Source organism: Ranitomeya variabilis, chromosome 2, assembly GCF_051348905.1.
Source record: "Ranitomeya variabilis isolate aRanVar5 chromosome 2, aRanVar5.hap1, whole genome shotgun sequence".
NCBI lineage: Eukaryota > Metazoa > Chordata > Amphibia > Anura > Dendrobatidae > Ranitomeya > Ranitomeya variabilis.
In genome coordinates, this window is record NC_135233.1 from 661,342,376 (window position 1) to 661,366,375 (window position 24,000).

The 24,000-nt window shown below is 44.5% G+C and overlaps 1 protein-coding gene and 1 long non-coding RNA gene across 4 annotated transcripts in view; one reads left to right on the plus strand and one right to left on the minus strand.

Annotated features, from left to right (window-relative positions):
* The window catches only part of LOC143807547 (uncharacterized), an 85,467-nt gene extending 71,094 nt beyond the window's left edge, over positions 1-14,373 (minus strand). The window contains exon 1 of the long non-coding RNA XR_013221761.1: positions 14,239-14,373. This is a non-coding gene — a long non-coding RNA (uncharacterized LOC143807547). The remainder of the gene's footprint in view (positions 1-14,238) is intronic.
* The window catches only part of AIG1 (androgen induced 1), a 494,204-nt gene that overhangs the window by 460,742 nt on the left and 9,462 nt on the right, over positions 1-24,000 (plus strand). For 2 of the 3 annotated variants that reach the window (XR_013221758.1, XM_077289204.1), the window contains one exon: positions 1,924-2,087. The exons of the other annotated variant lie outside the window; for it this stretch is intronic. Coding sequence is in view for 1 of the 2 variants with exons in the window: in XM_077289204.1 (XP_077145319.1) it covers positions 1,924-2,087 (164 nt within the window). In the remaining variant the exon portion in view is untranslated. The remainder of the gene's footprint in view (positions 1-1,923; positions 2,088-24,000) is intronic. 3 annotated transcript variants of the gene reach the window in all.

The window sequence follows — 24,000 nt, forward strand, 5'->3', positions numbered from 1 at the left end:
CCCGATACCTGACCCCAAGGCTAAAAGGCAACGCTCTGGAGACATTTGCTTCTCTCCCGCCAAACCAAGATGACGACTATGAGGCCACAAAGCAGGCCCTGATAACCAAGTACCAGCTCACACCTGAAGGTTTACCGTAGAAAGTAAACTCACCAAAGGCCCTGTCCACTTTGCCAACATCATCAGACCTACCATCGACCCTTGCAAGTGTTTTTCCTGCAAGCAGACTGTTCACATCAGTGCCCTGTGTCCTGAGAAGCAGAGGAACCCCCCAGCCAAGGCTCCAGGGCCTAATGCAGCAGTAAAATACAAAATTTGCTAGCTTGTCTCTCTCTGCTCTATAAACGAACTGTCACTTCCTCTAAAGTGAATTATGCTACTGATTTGAGTTGGCTCCGGTACCATTAACCCTTGTGAAATCGGAGCTGGTGGCAGCATACTTTATTATGTGTGAATTATGTGGGAATCTTTGTAGCGACGGCTGTGTTGATAATTATTGTTCCTGCCTGAGTGGGAGTAGTTATATTGCCCTCACTGCAGCGTACCCAATAGCCAGTACATAGCAGGCAGCCTTTCTGGTGACTAATTACCCTAGGTGCAGTACCTGATTTGACCTGAGGGTAAAGGGGGCGCCAGAGAGCTCCAAGTTCCAAACTGGAACTGGGAAGTGGGATATAGATAAATCCCCTTCAGGAGGAACCAGGGGCAGCTAAACAACCCTGGTTCGTGACAAATTGGTGTGACTAGTGGGGACGATAAAGGTATCCTCCCCGGGATCCCTGACATATTGTTGGGATTCGTGACATATTGTTGGCAGCATGGTGTGAACCGTGACATATGGTGACACAAACCAAATTTTAATTTTTCAAAAGCAGTGACACTATAAATATTTGATATTAACAAAATTATGCTGAACCACTGAATAAAGTGTAATTTATTTGCTCAAGATGAGAAGCAAAGGCAGTTATTTTTGATGGTTTTTGAAGATTGACAGTCATCTTGTGTTTCTTCCATTTTCTAATAATTGTGCCAAAAGTTGTTGCCTTCTCACCAAGCTGCTTGCCTATTGTCCTGTAGCCCTTCCCAGCCTTGTGAAGGTCTACAATTTTGTCCCTGGTATCCTTAGACAGCCCTTTGGTCTTGGCCATGGTGGAGAGATTGATGTGTGATTGATTGATTGATTGATTGATTGATTGAATGCATGGACAGGTGTCTTTTATACAGGTAACACATTCAAACAGGTGCAATTAATATAGGTAATGAGTGCAGAGAAGGAGGGCTTCTTAAAGAAAAAAACTAGCAGATCTGTGAGAGAGAATTCTTGCTGGTTGGTAGGTGATCAAATACTTATTTCAGGCAATAAAATGGAATTTAATTGTGTAAAAATTACACAATGTGATCTTCTGGTTTTTTTAGATTCTGTCTCTCGCAGTTGAAGTGTACCTATAATAAAAATTACAGACCTCTCTATTCTTTGTAGGTGGGAAAACTTGCAAAATCGGCAGTGCATCAAATACTTATTTCCCCCACTGTATAAGAAGTCTGGTGTTTTAATCAGCATACAGTACAGTCTATGTAGACAAGACATGCTTGTATAAATGCCCAGAGAGGATTGTTTGATCCATCTGCCTCAGCTGGCCTTGTGCATTTGTCACATCTGGTCTGAAATGCCTTCTCTATGAAATAAATATTACTTTTCCTACCTAGCTACTGCATAGAATGGTGTAGTTAACCTGTCCCTCGATTTCTTACCCAGTACTGGCTTAACACATTAACATTCTCCAGATTCCCAACATTTGTTAGTTTTATTAGTCGCTTTCACTGTACTTTAAATCTAGGAAGTGCCGGAGATGTATTTTCTGGAATTAAGATATGCTGGAAATTCAACAAGTAACTCCATTGTTTCCTTCTGCTTTCTTTCAGGGTGTGCTGGGTTCATCATGTGACAGGAGTATGGGTGTACCCTCTTCTGGAATACATCAGTCCTCTAGCCAAAATAGTCTTCTTCCTTCTAGTTACTGCTATCATTAACATTTACTATGTTCTGGGTGAAAAGCTAAACAGTTACATTTGGGACTTGGATAAATGTAAGTTTTGTAGCAAATCTAATCTATAATTCTGTGCAATGAAAACATTGTTAAAAACGATGTAAAGTAAAATCAAGTAGAATCAGTTGGATTTCTTGTTTCCGTCAATACTGACCTGCTGTGATACATTCATCATATAGTTTTCAGTTTCTAGTACATTTAGCTGATTAGGCAAAATGAACCATAGTGCATGATGGAAGGGAATCATTAAAGAGGTTGTCTACTACTTTATCATTGATGACTGTGAGGAACTAGCCTTGTTCTAAAGACTATTGGACCAATGGACGTAGAACGGAATCCACGATTCTAAGGGATGTAGACTTTTCCAGCACAAAGCAAAAGTTTCATCAAACTTATTGTTGCATTTTATTGGAGATTTATTTTTTGTGTTTTATTAGAGATTTGCTTGCTCGTCAGTGTAAGTGCACTAATTTCACCTGGAAAGTGCAGCCTCTGGAATCAATGTTTTCATTCAGTGACAGTAAGCAGAGAAAGGTTGATAAAGGTTTATACCGAAATGTCGCCGCAGTTGGCAGATTAAAGCTGTAAGTTTTTTCTTATCACTGACCGTTGTGGCGCTGTCCTCTTTTTTACATTATGGATTGGACTCTTTAGCTGGGCTGACCCCCTGGCAAGGACTTGCGTCCACAGGCCTAGGAAGGCTATAAGGGACATAGGGTGCGGTTTAACCTATTTTTTGGATTAGTAAGCAGAGAAAGACATGCAGGCTGCATCTTATGTATACGTAAGATAAAGGTAAAGGTAAAAGCAATCATTCCATTACCCTTCATAGTGTCTAAGGCCTCAATTGAGCCATTGTTTCACATGATACTGTACGTTGACTCTTTGTTATATGTTAATTTGTAAATGCATGCTGATTATATATTGCTTTAAGGTACCTTCACACTAAATGACTTTGCAGCGAGAACGACGACGATCCGTGACATTGCAGCGTCCTGGATAGCGATCTCGTGTTTGACACGCAGCAGCGATCTGGATCCCGCTGTGATATCGTTGGTCGGAGCTAGAAGGCCAGCACCTTATTTCGTCGCTGATCACCCGCTGTCATGTGTTCACTTGTAGCCAGGGTAAATATCGGGTTACGTCACCGGGTAAATATCGGTGACGTCACCGCTGTGCTCTGCTTTACGGCCGGCCAGCGCTGACACATTCAGTGCAGGGAAGCCGCCGGCGGGGGACGTGACAGACATCAGAAGGTGAGTATGTAGTGGTTTTTTTTTTACTTTTACAATGGTAACCAGGGTAAATATCGGGTTACTAAGCGCGGCCCTGAACTTAGTAACCCGATGTTTACCCTGGTTACCCGGGTGCTGCAGGGGGACTTCGGCATCGTTGAAGACAGTTTCAACGATGCCGAAGTCGTTCCCCTGATCATTGGTCGCTGAGAGAGCTGTCTGTGTGACAGCTCCCCAGCGACCACACAACGACTTACCAACGATCGCATCGCTGGTCGTGATCGTTGGTAAGTAGTTTAGTGTAACGGTACCTTTAGCCCACTGCAGTTTAATTAGCTGCTAAACTTAAGATAAATATGACAATTATTTGATCAATGAAGGATCACCTATCCCCACCTTCCTCCAATCCAGTGGAAGAATATCCTGAATGGGAGCTCTGGATATAAAATGTCTCTGGCTCCCTCTGCAAAGCGAACCTGTTCAGGAACAGCCCAAGGAATCATGGCTCTGTCTGGTGGTCTGCTCCTCTGCCCATCACTGAACCTATAAAGATGTTTGCAGAAACCCGGTTGGGACTATACTAAATGTGGTTGCTGGCTGGAGCTTCAAACATGTGCTATGGTCGTGATATCTAATGTCTGGATATGAGGAACTATCTTATGGACTGTTGTTGCTGGCTGGAGCTCGATATATGTGCTACCGCATGATATATATCATCTGGATGTGATGAATTATCTTAAGGACTGTTGTTGCCAGCTGGAGCGGGAGACATGTGCTACGGTCGCGGTATGGAGCATGTACTACGACTACAGACTATACTGGCAGGAGATACAAAAGCTGTGGGCCAACCAAAAGTTGGGAATCAGTGGGTATCGCCTGGTATGGGGGCAGTGGAACTATCGGCCCCAGAATGGGATCTTGTGGTCTGGTGACATTGCATTGTTAACATCTACCCAGAATTGCTATAAGACCATGGATGTAAGGAATAAAAAATAGTTTCATTGTTAACCTGCAGGTGATTATTACAACCTTCAACCTCAGATCTTCATAATGACCTATCCTTAGAATAGTTTATCAATGTCTGCTCGGCCATGGTTCGACATTCGGCACCCCCACCAATCAGCTCCCCTCTGTGTCTGTAGCCAGAGGCAGGGAATGCTCAATGCAGAGCTGCTCCGTCTTCTGATAGTGGCCACGGCTGTGTACTGCACATCTGTCTCCTAGGCAAATCAATAGTAGTCAGATGTGCAGTACCCTGTGGCAGCCACTATCAGAAGACGGAGCATCTCCACTATTCAAAACAGCTGATCGACGGGGGTGCTGGACCCCAACCAGTCAGACATTGATGGCCTATTCTAAGGATAGATCATCAATGATAAAGTAGTGGACAACCTCTTTAACTAATAAAATGTTGTGGAATACTTCCCATCTCCCTTGTGTTTGAATCAGTTCCTATCTATAAAAGCTGAATTTAAACTGCTTAGTGGCTAATGGTGGTGACAACTCTGGTGACATACATTAGTAAGGGGGGTTTATTTACATCCCTAGTGATATAGGACAAGCAACGAGTTAATGTGACATCAGTGGTGGTTGAGGGCATGGTTTATCAAGGTTCCTAAGTCCGGTATCACCTAAAAGTTATATTGTAGTGCTCCCAAGACAATAAACATACACTGTGCACGACATGACATGTACATAGTATAGCAACCCCGAGATATGCCATCGCACCCCCTGAAGTACACATAGAATCAAGAGATGTAAAAAAAAGTAAGTTAACATTCTAGGACATTTTGAGATCTGTACAGTGTTTAATCATAAACTGGCATGCCTCTAATGAATCATGGCAGCATTAAATGAGGAAACACGATAAAGCAAATAGAGAGGTTGCATTAATTTAAGTTAGGTCTTTATTATTATAGAGCATTGGAAGCAATTAATAAATGAGCAATTGTAGGAGCAGCAGCATGCTGCTGGTTCTTTTTATTGGATTACTTAATGAAGCACTTTTTTATTAAATGTGTATATGTGTATGTAGTGCAGTGTGAGTGTATTAATATACTCACCCATGGCCATCTTCTCCGGAATCCATTTGTTTCAGAAAATCAAGTATTTCTCCCAGAAAATTATTGCAATCACATATGTTTTGGAACAACACAAAAAAGGTAAATTGGACATAGTTTCACACAAAACCTCCAAAATGGGCCGGACAAAATTGTTGCCATCTTTCTAAAATTGTGAGTAAACAACTTTGTTTCTAGTATGTGATGCTCGTTTAAACTCACCTGTGGCAAGTAACAGGTGTGGTCAATATGAAACCAGATAAAAAGAGAAGTTTACTCTATCTTGGAGAACAGAAAGAGGATTAAAAAAATTGTCTGAGGACTTGAGAACCAAAATTATTGAAAAATATCAACAATCTCAAGATTACAAGTCCATCTCCAGAGATCTTCATGTCCCTTTGTCCACAGAGCGCAACATAATCGAGAAGTTTACAACACATGACACTGTAGCTGATCTCCCAGGACATGGACAGGAGAGAAAAATTAAAGAAAGGTTGCAACACAGGATAGTCCAGATGGTGAATAAGCAGCACCAATCAAGATCCAAACAAATTCAAGCTGTCCTGCAGGTTCAAAATGCATCAGTGTCAAGGAAAACTATCCATCGACATTTGAATGAAATGAACACTATGGCAGAAGACCCAAGAAGACCCCACAATTGACACAGAGACATAAAATAGCTAGACTGCAGTTTGCCAAAACCTATGTGAGTAAGCCAAAATTCTTCTCGGAAAGCATCTTATGGACAGATAAGACCAAGAAAGAGCTTTTTAGTAAATCACATCATCATTCTACTGTTTACCAAAAATGAATTGAGGCCTACAAAGAAAAGAATGTAGTACCTACAGTCTACTATGGTGGAGGTTCAAAGTTGTTTTGGGGTTGTATTGCTGCCTCTGACATTTGGTGCCTTGACTGTGGGCAAGGCATCATGAAATCTGAAGATTACCAAAGGATTTGGGGTCGCAATGTAATGTACAGTGTCAGAAAGCTGGGTTTTCCTCCTAGGTCAGGGGTCTTCCAGCAGGACCATGACCCCAAACATATTTCAAGAAGCATCCAATAATGGACGGAAACAAAGCGCTGAAGAGTTCTGAAGTGGCCAGCAATGAGCTCAGACCTAAATCCCATTGAACACATGTGGGAAGATCTTAAAATTGCTGTTGGGAGAAGACACCCTTCAAATATGAGACACCTGGAGCAATTTTGCAAAAGAAGGGTGGTCCAAAATTCCAGTTGAGTGGTGTAAGAAGCTTGTTGATGGTTATAGGAAGCGATTGATTGCAGTTATTTATTCCAAAGGGAGTGCAACCAAATATTAAGTTGAGGGTGCCAATATTGTCTGGCCAATTTTTTGAGGTTTTGTGTGACATTATGTCCAATTTGCCTTTTTTTCCTCTGTTTTTTTGTGCTGATCCAATACACACAAAGGAAATAAACGCGTATAACAAAACATATGTAATTGCAATAATTTTCTGGGAGAAATACTTCTTTTTCTGGAACAATTTGAAGGGTGTCAAGACTTTCTGCCATGATTGTAAATATTCATACATTTAATAAAAAAAAATTCATAGTAGTGCTTCTTTAATAAAAAGGTACTGTATGTCTTATTATACTCTAACATGACATACAGTGAAATATGTTGCTTTGGACATTTACTCCATTTTCCTTTGGATTCATTTTGATATAAAGTAGTGTTCACCTGTGATTTAACAACCTCACTGTTCTCTCTATGATCAAGTAGAGTGCTTGATAAGTGGTCTGCCCAATCCGTATAAAGAGCTTAGGGAGTTTGTACTGGTGTATTTTACCCAGTTTTAGGGACGGTCGGATTAGGTATAGTGCATGGTATGCTGGGTCAGCTGTCAGTCAGTGCTGGGGCATAGTTACAACCGCCGCTCACTATCTACTGAGCAGTGACTGAAACTGCGCTGGCCGTCCTTCTATGACTGAAAGCCCGATTCTGTCAGGTGGAGTAAAGTTCATTTCCTTCCAGCAGCGGAGCTCCCTGTGCGACTGCCTTATGGCATCAGAAATCTATTAAGCTGTAGATTAACCCCATATCTGCAGGTTAATAGCATTTTTACATGACAGGTATGCTTTAAGGATTTTGCTCAGAGAATGTGGGAATTAATCTGCAAAGTTATTTGGAAAGATGCTTGCATATTGCTTGCCATTTAAAAGCAGGCACTATTGTTGTTATACTGTATCAATATCAGTGCCTATAGTGAAAGGCATTTTCTTATATCAAACCGTAGAGCACTCTATAGCATAAACTATATGAGGTTACACAGCGCTAAATTCCTGGGCCACAATAGTTACATCCAGACACTATTAAATAGACCTGTGTTGACCTGAAATAAAGATTTCACAACAGATTAATATATAATGGGGTGATGAGCAGGATCTTTTTGTTGTAGTTATTAGCTTCATATGCTGAATTAAATTTGCAGACATGGGGTATTATGCCTTTGCGGAAAACCTGTTTAAAGAATGTAGCCATTCCCAGAAGAAATAACTAAATGATTTTACCAGAAAGTACAGTCATCAAGTGTTTTCTTTATTTGAAAAATGCTGCTTCTGCCAGACAGACAAGTAGAAGGCCAGATTAAGCAGACTTAAAAAATGTAATGCAGCCTTCAAGCAGATTTACAGCCAACAAGGTGGGCATCACAGAAGTAAATATGCCATACAGGAAACTTCTGCATAGCATCAGCTGAAATTGTAGTTGCTCAATCCCAACATTTTTCAACTGGTTTATTAAAATGTATTGCATAAACCAGTGCAATATTAAATAACTAAACACGTCCATCTGGCATAACGGAATAAACAAAATAGCATACAGTGCCATCTATGTGGCTTCGGGGATCCAACTGCTCACGGTTCAGTTCTCTTCAACATGAGCACAGCTCTGGAGATCTCGTCTCCAGACAGACTGAACACTGAATGAGTCCAAAGGCTCCATAATTAGCCTCTGGACCACACCCTGGGGTGGAGATATAGTGAAGAGCCTCCCACCCACTCTTCAGCTGTTCACAAAAATCCAGCCCTTAATATGGCTGATTAACCTTTTCCAGGTTCATATCACTGAGGCTAACCTCCTGAATGACAAACATCTCCCCTCCAGTGTTTTACCAGTGACCTTCTCGCAGGGTCCCTATGAAAAGGAGAGCCATATCTTTAGCTAAGCACAAGGTCCTCTACTTATTTTATTTACTTCTATTATACACATTATAATCTAATGTTTTGTCTTATTTAGTATTATTTTTAGAAATAGGAATATAAAAGCAAGTAAATAATTATGTTTGAAAAATGTATCAATATATGGGATTCATCATACTATATAAATGACAATTATACCTATGCAAAATGCAGTGTAATGTTAAAATGAAATTGCAGTATTCTACAATCAATTAAAAAAAACATACAGGTCCTTCTCAAAAAATTAGCATATAGTGTTAAATTTCATTATTTACCATAATGTAATGATTACAATTAAACTTTCATATATTAAAGATTCATTATCCACCAACTGAAATTTGTCAGGTCTTTTATTGTTTTAATACTGATGATTTTGGCATACAACTCCTGATAACCCAAAAAACCTGTCTCAATAAATTAGCATATTTCACCCGTCCAATCAAATAAAAGTGTTTTTTAATAACAAACAAAAAAACCATCAAATAATAATGTTCAGTTATGCACTCAATACTTGGTCGGGAATCCTTTGGCAGAAATGACTGCTTCAATGCGGCGTGGCATGGAGGCAATCAGCCTGTGACACTGCTGAGATGTTATGGAGGCCCAGGATGCTTCAATAGCGGCCTTAAGCTCATCCAGAGTGTTGGGTCTTGCGTCTCTCAACTTTCTCTTCACAATATCCCACAGATTCTCTATGGGGTTCAGGTCAGGAGAGTTGGCAGGCCAATTGAGCACAGTAATACCATGGTCAGTAAACCATTTACCAGTGGTTTTGGCACTGTGAGCAGGTGCCAGGAAGCATGAAGTGCTCCAAAATCTCCTGATAGCTAGCTGCATTGACCCTGCCCTTGATGAAACACAGTGGACCAACACTAGCAGCTGACATGGCACCCCACACCACTGACTGTGGGTACTTGACACTGGACTTCAGGCATTTTGGCATTTCCTTCTCCCCAGTCTTCCTCCAGACTCTGGCACCTTGATTTCCGAATGACATGCAAAATTTGCTTTCATCAGAAAAAAGTACTTGGGACCACTTAGCAACAGTCCAGTGCTGCTTCTCTGTAGCCCAGGTCAGGCGCTTCTGCCGCTGTTTATGGTTCAAAAGTGGCTTTACCTGGGGAATGCGGCACCTGTAGCCCATTTCCTGCACACGCCTGTGCACGGTGGCTCTGGATGTTTCCACACCAGACTCAGTCCACTGCTTCCTCAGGTTCCCCAAGGCCTGGAATCGGTCCTTCTCCACAATCTTCCTCAGGGTCCGGTCACCTCTTCTCGTTGTGCAGCGTTTTCTGCCACATTGTTTCCTTCCAACAGACTTACCATTGAGGTGCCTTGATACAGCACTCTGGGAACAGCCTATTTGTTGAGAAATTTCTTTCTGGGTCTTACCCTCTTGCTTGAGGGTGTCAATGATGGCCTTCTTGACATCTGTCAGGTCACTAGTCTTACCCATGATGGGGGTTTTGAGTAATGAACCAGGCAGGGAGTTTTTAAAAGCCTCAGGTATCTTTTGCATGTGTTTAGAGTTAATTAGTTGATTCAGAAGATTAGGGTAATAGGTCGTTTAGAGAACCTTTTCTTGATATGCTAATTTATTGAGACAGGTTTTTTGGGTTATCAGGAGTTGTAGGCCAAAATCATCAGTATTAAAACAATAAAAGACCTGACAAATTTCAGTTGGTGGATAATGAATCTATAATATATGAAAGTTTAATTGTAATCATTACATTATGGTAAATAATGAAATTTAACACTATATGCTAATTTTTTGAGAAGGACCTGCATAGCAGATAATCCAATTTAATCTCGTTATATTCACTCATAAATGCTAAAATAAATCAGTATCTGTATAGTGTTTAACAGAAAATTTACAAGAACAGTTAAGAACTTTAAGTTTCAGGCTGAGCCTCTTGACAGCATGTAAGGTAAAGTAATTTGCATACTGTACTTTTTTAAGTTTATAAGTATTGAAATAGCCATCATCACTATATTATCTCCTTTTGCAGAAATTAGCTTTATCTTCCATCTGAGAAAATACACTGCTCAAAAAAATTAAGGGAAAACTAAAACACCACATCCTAGATATCACTGAATGAAATATTCCAGTTACAAATCTTTATTCATTAAATAGTGGAATGTGTTGAGAACAATAAAGCATAAAAATTAACAATGTAAATCAAAACTAGTATCCCATGGAGGTCTGGAATTGGAATAATACTCAAAATCAAAGTGGAAAATAAAATTATAGGCTGATACATCTTCAGTGGAAAAGGTTCAAGACAAGGAAATTATGCTCAGTAGTGTGTGTGGCCTTCACGTGCCTGTATGACCTCCCTACAGTGCCTGGGCATGGTCCTGATGAGGCAGCGGATGTTCTCCTGAGGGATCTCCTCCCACACTTGTATTAAAGCATCAGTCAACTCCTGGACAGTCTGTGATGCATATTGGCATTAGTGGATGGAGCGAGACATGATATCCCAGATGCATCATGCAGGAACTGCTGACACACTTCTGTCACATGAGGCCTAGCATTGTCATGAATCAGAATGAAGCCATTGCTCACTGCACCTGCATATGGTCTCACAATGGGTCTGAGGATTTCATCCCGGTAACTAATGGCAGTCAGGGTACCTCTAGCTAGCACATGGAGAGCTGTGCAGCCCTCCAAAGAAATGCCACCCCACATCATTACTAACCCACTGCTAAACCGGTCAAACTCTGTCACGTCTGTCACATGTGCTCAGTGTTGACCTGCTCTCATCCGTGAAGCGCAAAGGGTGCCAACAGCGTTGGACTGGCCCACCGGGAGATCGGAGAATCCTCCGGTGGGCCCGCCTCCCAGTGGGCCCTCACCAGCAACAGACTCCTGCCTCATTCATTAGTGCCTGCTCTGCCCTGTATTAGGATTGCGTGCACCCAGCGGTGAGTTTGTTATTCCACACCCGGTGCCGGCCGTCTGCACTGCTCAGCAACAAGTGATGTGAGGTGAAAGCTTTCTCATCATTTGCTGCTGCTTTTACTGATCTTGTGGTGCTCACTGCTCTATCAGCTGTGGTGTGCTGGATGAGATCAATAGAAGTAGCAGCAGCAGCAGGTGATGAGAAAGCGCTCACCTCACATCACTTGCTGCTGAGCAGTGCAGACAGCTGGCACCGGGTGTGGAATAACACACCACGCACAGCACAAGCTGTAAGACTGCACTGCACAGAGCCTCTAGAGCGGAGTTGATTTTTTGAGGGCAATGACATGATGTCACCGGAAGGGGCAGGGCCTCCATCAGACCAGTGACCTGAAAGCAGGAAGCAGCGTTGTTCTGAGGCTGCTGGAGAGGAATGATATGAGAGGCTTCACCATGGAGCCTTGTGAGGAGAGGACCGAGAAGCTGCACAATGGACCCTTGCACAAATAGGAATGAAGACCCAGGATTCAGTGAGAGTGGTGAGAGGATGTATTTTGGAAAGGGTTGATGTAACTTGAGTGGGGCTTGTAAAGGGAAGATGATGAGGGGCTGTGCGGAGAAGGGGAGATGATAATGACTGGCTGTATGGAAAAAGGGTCATGATGAGGGGCTGTGTGAAAAGCGGGATGATGAGGGGGCTGTATGGAGAAGGAGGGATGATGAGGGGCTGTGTGGAGAAGGAGGGATGATGAGGCTGTGTGGAGAAGGAGGGATGATGAGGCTGTGTGGAGAAGGAGGGATGATGAGGCTGTGGAAAAGGGGGGATGATGAGGCTGTGTGGAGAAGGAGAGATAATGAGGCTGTATGGAGAAGGAGAGATGATGAGGGGCTGTGTGGAAAAGGGGGTGATGAGGGGACTGTGTGGACAAGGAGGGATGATGAGGAGCTGTGTGGAGGAGGGATGATGAGGCTGTGTGGAGATAGAGGGATGATGAAGGGCTGTGTGGAGAAGGGGGATAATGAGGAGCTGTGGGCAGAAGGGGGGATGATGAGGGGGCTATGTGGAGAGTGTTTGCCACGCTGTCTTGCACCTCACAGAGTGGTAAACACTGGATGTTCGGGCCCCCCATTCAAGTGAATGGGTCCGGGTACTGTTCTGTACCCGAACCTGGACTTTTTTTTAACTGTTTGGCTGGACCCGAACATCCAAGGGTTTGCTCATCTCTAATCCTGTGTCTAGTGTGTGACGGGTGTTTGTATGCTGTGTGAGTGTATCCTGTGTCTAGTGTGTGACTGGTATGTGTCATGTGTATGTATCCTGTGTCTAGTGTGTGACTGGTGTGTCACGTGAATGTATCCCGTGTCTAGCGTGTGACTGGTGTGTGTCACGTGTATGTATCCTGTGTCTAGTGTGTGACTGGTGTGTGTCACGTGTATGTATCCTGTGTCTAGCGTGTGACTGGTGTGTGCCACGTGTATGTATCCTGTGTCTAGTGTGCTTGACCAGATGGAAGCTAAGGGAAGACTCTGCAGCTAGTACCCCTTAAGCATGGTGGGCCCTTAGAATGATTTTCTCTGGTGGGCCCAAGCTACTCCAGTCCGACGCTCGGTGCCAATGTCGAATTTGCCAATCTTGGTGTTCTCTGGCAAATGCCAATAGATCTGTATGGTGTTGGGCTGTAAGCACAACACTCACTTGTGGTTGTCAGGCCCTCATACCACCCTCATGGAGTCTGTTTCTGATAGTTTGAGCAGACACATAGATGTTAGTGGCCTGCAGGAGCTCATTTTACAGGGCTCTGACAATGCTCCTCCTTTTCCTCCTTGCGCAAAGGAGGAGGTAGCGGTCCTGCTGCTGCATTGTTGCCTTCCTACAGCCCCCTCCACATCTACTGGTGTACTGGCCTGTCTCTTGGTACCTGCTCCATGCTCTGGATACTGAGCTGACAGACACAGCTACCCTTCTTGCCACATCTCACATTGATGTGCCATCCAAGATGAGCTGCACTACCTGAGCGACTTCTGTGGGTTGTAGACACCACCTCATGCTACTGTACCTCTATGGGTGAGAGCAATGACAAAGTACAAAAGTGACCCATACAACAGCCAAATGGATGAAAACAGAGAAATGGTCTGTGGTCACTGCTTGCAGAATCACTTCTTTATAGGGGTTGTCTTGCTAATTGCCTTTCATTTCGACCTGTTGTCAACTCCATTTGCACAACAGCATTAGAAATTGATTCACAATCAGTATTGCGTCATAGATGGACAGGTTGATTTCACAGACCTGTGATTGATTTGGAGTTACATTGTGTCATTTAAGTGTTCCCTTTATTTTGTTGAGCAGTGTATAAACAAACCTGTCACAGAGAAAAATAAAAATCCATAATACATCTCCAGAAGGCAGAAAAGTTGACCCTCCAACCTACTTTGAAGTAGGACTACACATTGAACATGTGTAACTAATTTTAGCTAGGGAGAGATAAACTAAATAAAACTGGGGAAATAAAGAGATGATGCTTCAAAGGAAGTTGAAGCGTCATCTCTCCATTTCCCCTATAGGGACCAGGTAATTAAAACAGGAAGATCTACTCTGGTAACCAGATTACAAAGTTGGGATTTGTTTACACAGAGCCATAACATTCCTCTCTTCCAAAAAAGCTACTTAGACTTTGTCTCCAGTAACATACATATTGGGGTTTACATCGATCAGATATTTATGGAATATAGATTTTCAGTGCCATAGCATCATTGTGACTCGAGTCACTCTAGTAAATATAAATACTACTTACTGTAAGTAAAAGGAGGTCAAACAATCTAAGGTCAGGTCCAGGAAATGGCGCAGTATGACAAAGGGAAGTCAGAGATGAAGTCTAATACACGAGCTGAGGTCAGGAAAGCCAGAGAGACAAAATAGTTTACAAGGAACAGGCACTAGCAAAGTCAGGTCACAAGCAAAGGGTCAGAGTCCAGGAAGAGAATCTAGTCAAGCTGTGTCAGGCACAGAGCGCAGAGTGATCAATGTTACACAGACAACAAGTGTACGATTGACACTGGGGGAGGAACTAGCATGCTTAAGTAGAAGCCTGATTAATAAAAATGAGCACAGGTGATTGCAGCACAGACCCAGCACAGACTGACAGCCCCGACACAAAGTAACAAAAAGGCAGAAACAGAGTGGAAATCGTGACAGTCGTATTGTTTTGTTCCCATTTTGAATGATGTTTGTATATTTTTATAAACACTGTCTACCATTCTGGAATAAATATATAAAATGTATTAGCTCTGTTCCTCTTGGTGTGTAAACCGCACCACTGAAGCCACACGCTACCTGTAATGGATGTCCTATCGGCTTGTATATACGATTGCTGGTGGCAGCTAATAGTGGTTCCTTTTTTGTTATTATGCAGTTAGCAGAGACTGGGGTATCTTCCTTTTTGTGATTTTTAAAATGTAAAAAATGACTATATCTATCTATCTATCTATCTATCTATCTATATATATATTGCTCAAAAAAATAAAGGGAACACTTAAACAACAGAATATAACTCCAAGTAAATCAAACGTCTGTGAAATCAAACTGTCCACTTGGGAAGCAACACTGTTGGACAATCAATGTCACATGCTGTTGTGCAAATGGAATAGACAACAGATGGAAATTATTGGCAATTATCATGACACACTCAATAAGGGAGTGGTTCTGCAGGTGGGCACCACAGACCACATCTCAGTTCTAATGCTTCATGGCTGATGTTTTGGGCACTTTTGAATGTTGGTTGTGCTTTCACACTCGTGGTAGCATGAGATGGACTCTACAACCCACACAAGTGGCTCAGGTAGTGCAGCTCATCCAGAATGGCACATCATTGCGAGCTGTGGCAAGAAGGTTTGCTGTGTCTGTCAGCATAGTGTCCAGAGGCTGGAGGCGCTACCAGGACACAGGCCAATACACCAGGAGACGTGGAGGGGCTGGAGGCGCTACCAGGACACAGGCCTGTACACCAGGAGACGTGGAGGGGGCCGTAGGAGGGCAAAAACCCAGCAGCAGGACCGCTCCCTCAGCCTTTGTGCAAGGAGGAACAGGAGGAGCACTGCCAGAGCCCTGCAAAATGACCTCCAGCAGGCCACAATTATGCATGTGTCTGCACAAATGGTTAGAAACCGACTCCATGAGGGTGGTCTGAGTGCCCGACGTTCATAGATGGGGGTTGTGCTCACAGCCGAACACCGTGCAGGACGCTTGGCATTTGCCACAGAACACCAGAATTGGCAAATTCGCCACTGGCACCCTGTGCTCTTCACAGATGAAAGCAGGTTCACGCTGAGCACATGTGACAGACGTGATTGAGTCTGGAGGTGCCATGAAGAGCAATCTGCTGCCTGCAACATCCTTCAGGATGACCGGTTTGGCAGTGGGTCAGTAATGGTGTGGGGTGGCATTTCTTTGGAGGGTCGCACAGCCCTCCATGTGCTCGCCAGAGGTAGCCTGACTGTCATAAGGTACTGAGATGAGATCCTCAGACCCCTTGTGAGACCATATGCTGGTGCGGTTGACCCTGGGTTCCTCCTAATGCAGGACAATGCCAGACCTCATGTGGCTGGAGTGTGTCAGCAGTTCCTGCTATATGAAGGCACTGCAGCTATGGACTGGCCTGCCCGTTCCCCAGACCTGAATCCGATTGTAGATATCTGGGACATCATGTCTCGCACAATCCACCAACGTCACATTGCACCACAGACTGTCCAGGAGTTGGCGGATGCTTTAGTCCAGGTCTGGGAGGAGATCCCTCAGGAGACCATCTGCCGCCTCATCAGGAGCATGCCCAGGCATTGTAGGGAGGTCATACAGGCACGTGGAGGCCACACACACACAGAACAACAATTTGTTGTCTTGAGGCATTTCCACTGAAGTTGGACCAGCCTGTAATTTGATTTTCCATTTTGATTTTGAGTATAATTCCAAATCCAGACCTCCATGGGATATTAATTTTGATTTACATTGATCACTTTTTATGTTTTATTGTTATCAACACATTCCACTATGTAATGAATAAAGATTTGCAACTGAAATATTTAATTCAGTGATATCTAGGATGTGGTATTTTAGTGTTCTCTTTATTTTTTTGAGCAGTGTATATACAGTATATATGTCATTTTTTACATTTAAATATATATATATTGAAAAAAATATACAAAGGAAATGTGTCACCTTTAGGATGTACCGTATTTATCGGACTACAAGACGCACTTTTTCCCCCCCAAAAAGGGGGGAAAATGGGGGGTGCGTCTAATAGTCGCAATGCAGACTTACCGTGGCGGCAGAGGTACAGTGGCAGAGGTGCGGCGGCAGAGGTGCGGCGGCAGACGTGCGGGGATGAGGAGGCGCAGTGAGCGGGGTCCCTTTCCCCGGTGAGGTGATGCAGCAGCCCGGTAAGCAGCAGAGCCGGGTGAATCCTGTTGTTAGCGGTGGTGGCGGCCATCTTCCGGAGGCCGCGCGTGCGCAGATGGAGCGCTCTGCTTCCCGGGGCTTCAGGAAAATGGCCGCGGGATGCCGCACGTGCGCAGATGGGGATCGCGGCGGCCATTTTCCTGAAGTTCTTGGCTTCAGGAAAATGGCCGCCGCGATCTCCATCTGCGCACGCACGGCCTCCCGCGGCCATTTTCTTGAAGCCCCAGGAAGCAGAGCGCTTCATCTGCGCACGCGCGGCCTCCGGAAGATGGCCGCCACCACCGCTAACAACAGGATTCACCCGGCTCTGCTGCTTACCGGGCTGCTGCATCACCTCACCGGGGAAAGGGACCCCTGTGACGCCATACCTCTCACTGCGCCTCCTCATGCCAGCACCTCCTCATCCCAGCACCTCTGCCGGTAACCACTGCTGCAACCCTCCCATGGACACCAGGCTGTGGCGTCGCCCACCTAAGCAGGAAGGGACCCTGCTCAGGTGCACGCCGTACCGCATCACCCCACCTCTGCCGACACCATGCCTCCTGTGACCCTGCTCTGCCACCGCCAGCCCTCAGGTAAGATACTGTAAATTCGGACAATAAGACGGACCCCCATCTTATAAAAAAATCTTTTTTTCTGCAATTTTCACCCCAAATTTGGGGTGCCCCTTATGGTCCGGTGCGTCTTATAGTCCGAAAAATACGGTATATACCATACGCTTATTGTGCGTTCCCCAATAACCGGCCTAATAGTGGAGGCAGCCACGGCTTCGTGCATCAATTGGCACTCAATGCGTATATATGTCTTGACGGTTAGAGGCAGAGGAGTAGCATTCCCCTGACAAACTGGTAGCAGTGGTGGGATCTGTGGGATCTTTCCAGTGTCATCTGTGAGTGATGGGATTTGTGAGACCTTTCTGGTTGTTGTCCTGGACAAAACCTATAAAATGCAAGCATAAAAAGTGTAGTATATACAAATGCATCATTCGATAACTTTTTATTGTGGCTTGAGATTAGGGGTGCCACAGTTTACCAGGTAAAACAAAAGAAAAACAACATGATGCGATACTTTGCTGGGAGAGGATTATGCTAAGTGTGTCCACATATTGCCACCTTGTGCTTATGATGTGTATTGCAGTCCATTAGTTTTGGTACGATGTTTCAATAATGTATTAAATGTGTATCGTTAATCAGCCATATATATTTATTGTTGAAATGTTGTGGTGTTTCTGAGAAAAGCATAGTTTAATAGAAAGCTGGAACTGAGTCACTCGAGTGACTAGTCGTACAGTGGGTTCCCTGGCGACTCCTACTAGTCCGCTGCCCTGGAGTGTGAGGTCTCTCCCTTCATGCATGTGTAGGTAGAGACCCATCACTCAAGGGGAGCTGGCGGTTATCAAACTACGTTTTATGCCACAACTTTTCAGAGTTACATATGCGTGGCTGAAATCATACAGTCACCGTCTGATACATACTGCACGTCAATTGGGCAACATGTATGAGCTGTCAGGTGCCCTTTATCGAAATGCACAGAAAGGTCATAATCCACTTTTCGATGGTCTTCGCATCTTTATCTTATTGGAGCACTGGTTCTCTACTGTGATACTATGTGGCTACTATTGTACAGGCACTATTGTGACACTTGGCTGATTCACCAATGCAGATTTGGCTCTCAGACACAGTTGGCCTTCCATTTTTATACTTACTATTTTATAGAACAATCTATATAGATCATGTTGTTAACAGATAGCTTAATTGTGATAAACAAACTTCTTTTGTGTTCTGACAGCCCCGCTGCTAGGACTGCTGAGCCTGACTATAATACCTACAGTTTTGGCAAATGTTTACTTATTCTCCATAATATAAATAAAATGCAAATTCATATGTACCTTTTAAAAGACTGACACAAAATCAAGGCTTCATTAGCTACATAGATCCAAAAATATTTTTGTGCCTTTTCATGAGACATGGATTCAAAAATGAGTAATCTGCCTGGGGTCTTAGGAGCAGGCTGAGTATAGATTGATTATTACTAATGATCAGGGTCGGACTGGCCTACTGGAGAACCGTAGGATTCTCCGAAGGGGCCCAGGCACTGACACCTGCTGTCATACAGGGCCGGCAGTTGCCTAATACCCTCACTGCTCCAGGGGCCCCCAGCTAGTGGCGTGTCGCTAATAGTGGCACACCATGCAGCTGCTATGGGGCCCGTGGGTCAGGAGGGCCCGCCAGATGCCTGCAGAGCAGCAGCGGGATACAGGAGGCAGAAGCCTGTCCCTGCTACTAAAAAGAAATTAATATTCCCTCTTCCCCACACCCCATGGGCGTGGAGAGGGGTGAATATTCATTTCACTGTAATTGCTAGCACTGTTAGCCGCAGGCTGCAGCTAACATACCGCATGTTCAGCCGGTAGGGGCCCGGAGGTGGAGGGGACACCTGCAGGCAGCTAGCACTGAAGGCGCTCATGTGCGGTGGGCAGGGAGCAATGCCTGTAGCTCCACTGTCTAAAGGAAAAAATGGCAGTGGAGCTGCAGGGATCCATTTTGCTTCCTGCTCCGCGCTTCCTGTCTGACACAGCAGCGCAGCTAGATGATGTCATCATTCAGAGCGCAACTGTGCCAGAGAGGAAGCTGCCGATGATGAAGATGCTGCTGGGGAACGGACAGCAAGGTGAGTGTTGCTGTGTGTGTGGGTGTCTGTCGAGAAACGTTCAGAGAGGTGTCTGTGTCTGCTGGGGAACGTGCAGAGAGGTGTGTGTGTACGTGGTGGCGAGGGCAATGATGTGGGTGATGGAAAGGACAATGGGGGTGGGGGAGGAGGCGATGATGGTGGAAAGTGCAATGATGGGGTGGTGGGAAAGAAAAGAATGATAGAGGTAGTGGGGAGAAGGCAATGATGGTGGTGGTAGAAAGGACAATGGGGGGGGTGGGGGAGGAGGCAATGATGGAGGTGGTGGAATGGGCAATGATGGGGGTTGTGGGGGAGGAAGCATGAACTGTCCCTCTATGCCTTGTAGATGAGTCTTTGTTAGTTGTTGCACATAGTGCATTGGTGTTATGTGTGTAAGAGTGACAGTGCCAAAGAGAGATGAGCACCAGCACATTTTTGTGCTCACTCATCACAAATATTTGGCCATTGTTACACACAATCACCTCATGTCACTCTTGAAATGTCCAGGGCGTAATGCCGGAATTAATGAATGCAAATGTGAACACTCGTCCTCAGAGTGTCCGAGTGTAGGATCACCTGCCTCCTGGGACTTGGCATGGTGGGAGGAAGGAGGATCAGGTTGATGATTATGTGGTGCAGACTTTTGGCTAGTGCAACTGGACCATATGGAAGACAGGGTGGTCCTGGGAAACAGACTGGAAGTATTATGTGCCATCCAACCAACAACCTACTTGAACTGTTCTGGCTTTAAGAGTGGTGTCCTGTACCCCCCTGAAAAGTGGGAAGGAAGTTAGGTGTTGTGGATGAGCAAATTTGTTTTGCTCCAAAATTATTTATTTAAGAGTGAGGGACCGCTGCTGGCCTTTAATATTAATAAGCGAGGACCGGCTGCTGGCTCTCCAAATTTTATGAGTGTATTTATGAATTCTCCTCGAAGCGTGGGTCAAGATGAGTGAATAACTAGTTATGAGTGTTGTCCAAACAGCATATATCATGTGGGTCACATGGTAACATAAAGTTAGCCATGTCTTTCAAAATCCCAATAGTCCAGATTTCACTGCCTGCACAAAGAGCAGGACTCTACAACTCCCCCCTCCCTCTCCTCCTAACATTTCAGTAGAGTTGTTGGCCATAATGCCATAAGGCTCTCCAAAAATTGAGTGAGAGCCGCATGAGGATCTTTCCAAATTAATGGTAGGGGACTGCCTGAGGGCCCTTCCAAACTCATGGTAGACGTCCATCTGAGGGACCTCCAAAATTATTGGTAGAGGGTCCATTGAGGGCCCTCCCAAATGTATGAGTTAGGTCCAGCTGATGGCCATTCAAAATTTAGGAATATATTTATGAGTTTTCCTTTAAGCGTGGGTCGAGACAGGTGAACAACCAGGAATCAGTGTTGTACAAATGCATATAACACGTCGGTCATGGGAAACACAGCAGTACATAAAGTTAGCCATGTCTGCCAGAGTCCTAATGGTAAAGACTTTCTTGTCCCCACAAGGAGGAGGACTCTCTATCTTCCACTCTACCTCTCCTCCTCCTAACATTTCAGTATTGTCACTGGCCATAAGATTTGAAAAATTAAGCAAAAATCCTGTGAGGCTGATAATTTACAATAATTTCAACACTGTCAATCAATGATCTGCCTAGAAATCATTCCTGCCGTTACTGCAGACTTTTTACATTTTTTTAAAAAAAAAGGCTCTCCCAAAATTGAGAGAGGGTCGCATGAGGATCCTCCCAAATTAATTGTAGAGGGTTGCCTGAGGGCCCTCCCAAATTAACGGTAGAATGCTCTCCCAAAGTAATGGTAGTGGGGCGCAAGGGGATCCTCACAAAGTAATGATAGAGGGCCGCCTGAGTGCTATCTCAAATGTATGAGTGAGGGCTGGCTGATGGCCATCTTAAATTTAGGAGTGTATTTATGAGTTATCCTCGAAGCGTGGGTCGAGAAGGGTGAACAACCAGTAATGAGTGTTGTCCAAACTGCATATAACACGTGGGTCATGGGAAACACATGTGAGACAGATTATTTATAGTGATGGAAACACTGTGAACCACTGATCTTCCAGAAAATGATTCCTGCTGTAATTACAGCTTTTGTAACCTAAAAAAGCCCTCCAAAATGTATGGTAGAGGGCCACCTGATGGCCCTCCAAAAATTATTTTTGATGTCCGCCTGATGGCCCTCCCAAATTTATGAGCCAGCCACCACTCAGTGGTGGCACCATTGCATAATTTTAGGGGGCCAACCTCCATGGTCAGGCATGACCAAATCAGGGTCAGGTTTAAGCAACCCTTAGCATGCTTAGGTTTCTTTGCTTATATCTCCCCTGCTTTGTCCATCCAGTCATAAAAGGATGCATAAAAGAAATGTAGCATCACTGTCCACAAGCACTTATGTACATGTCGGTCGTTAGGTGGACATTCACAGTAGCTTCGTTGGTCAGGGCACAGCTGTTGTTATGAGACACGTGGTAGAGTTAAACAGGGATGGAACATTGAAGCCAGCTACCTGGACGAGGGATTGGCAGCACGTAGCAACCTATGTACTTTCTTCCTCCATCTGCGCCTGGTCCACATGCAAACCTTTCTCTTTAATTGTGAGCATGGGGCATTTGAGCACACACAGAAGTGGGATGTTTATGATGATTATGGCAACATTGCCTCTCACAATCTTGGTTGATTCCTCACAGATGTCATACATCCATGGCCACTCATTCACTTCTGTGCGGAGGCTGAGCAGAATACTGGCAGGCATGTTGGAGCTAGTATTCAACTACTGCCCACTGCTGCTCACAAAGCCTTGCCAAGTACATATTTAATGTTGAGTTTCAGCGAGTGGGTAGATCGCAAACCATTCAGTGAGCTGGCACTTGCACGCGCTTCTGCAGCACTGCCAGACAAACGGCAGCTGCAGCTGACTTGCGGAAATGGGCATCTTCTCTCCCTGGACACCCCACTGCCTCTGATGGCCATCTAAAAAATTGAGTGAGGACCCCATGATGACTGGAGGAGGCCAAATAAAACCTCATCCGTATTCCATTTTTGATTTTGGAAGGGGAGAGGAACACCTAACTCTTGTTGTGGTACCCCACAGCATGTGGGTGCTCTGGGGAACACTTGGTGGCCTTCTCCCTCTGGACACCCCATTGCCTCTGATGGCCCATTATAAATTGAGTGAGGGGCGCATGATGACTCTGTTGATACGGTGGAGGAGAACAAAAAAATCAATGAACAGTAAACCTTTCTTTAGGTGGGACGGTGTGCATGGAAATATGCATACACCAGAAAAAAACGGACTCTTCTTAGAAGAGTCAATACCTTTATACCACAGGGGGGCGTGTAGCCCCTCACTTTGCTACTGTGGATGATTTCATTTTCCAGGGATTACTCTGGAGTGGTTCTTGTGGTGGGAAGTAGGTCTCGACAGATGTAGTCATCCTATCAGATAGATAAGAATTAATGTATATGTGTGTATGCATTATAAAAGATGGTGTTATGTGCACAAGTTAATCTACTTTGTAGTGACTTGAACCGGACCAGCCAATGCGAAGTCACAGACGCACATAGTGAAAATCACCATGATAGGCAAGTTCAAAGGACCAAAATTTTCTTCATCCACTCCCGATAAATAGGGGGGCTTTACAGAGCCCTTCCCAAACTGCTGTCGCATGATAGCTGATGCATGGTGGCATGGACGATGTTAGAGTCAGGATACCAGAGAAAGTTATAAGCTAGCAGATTTAAACCAAAATTAAAAGCAAAAGGGAACCCAAAAACAAAAGCTAAGGAAAAAGAACCAGAAAATACTGTAACCAACTGCTGAGAAGCAACCTGGACTTCACCATCAAGAACTCACCCCACTACTATGCAAGGGAACTTAAAAAACAGCACTGTACTGGAAAGAAACAGGCTTTAAATACCCAGCCCAATGCTAAATATAAAAATCAGGTGATGCATTCCTCCTGGTAATGTCCAGGGAGCCACTCCCTGCTCACCTGAACAGCAAGGTGCACACATTCCCACCATTGGCTTACACCAGACAAGGCAGCGTCCTGCGTTGACTGGCAACCGGGAGACATAGTATCCCATATCTCCCGGGCCACAGAACAAGTGGGATGTGTGATGTCCCGTGTTCACACATTTCTCGCTACTTCCATACACAAGAAACCACCATGTGTAGTCATACCATCCAAGTGCGCAATATCTCCTCCCCCAGTATGGAAGAGGATGATTGCGTCCATGGCTGATATTGCTAACAGATGGAGAGAATACTTAGACTACGGGGTGGAGGAGGCTTTTTAAAATATTTTTTATTTTGCCTTAAAGCGAACCTGTCACCCCAAAATCGATGGTGAGGTATGCTCACCGGCATCAGGGGCTTATCTACAGCATTCTGTAATGCTGTAGATAAGCCGCCGATGTTACCTGA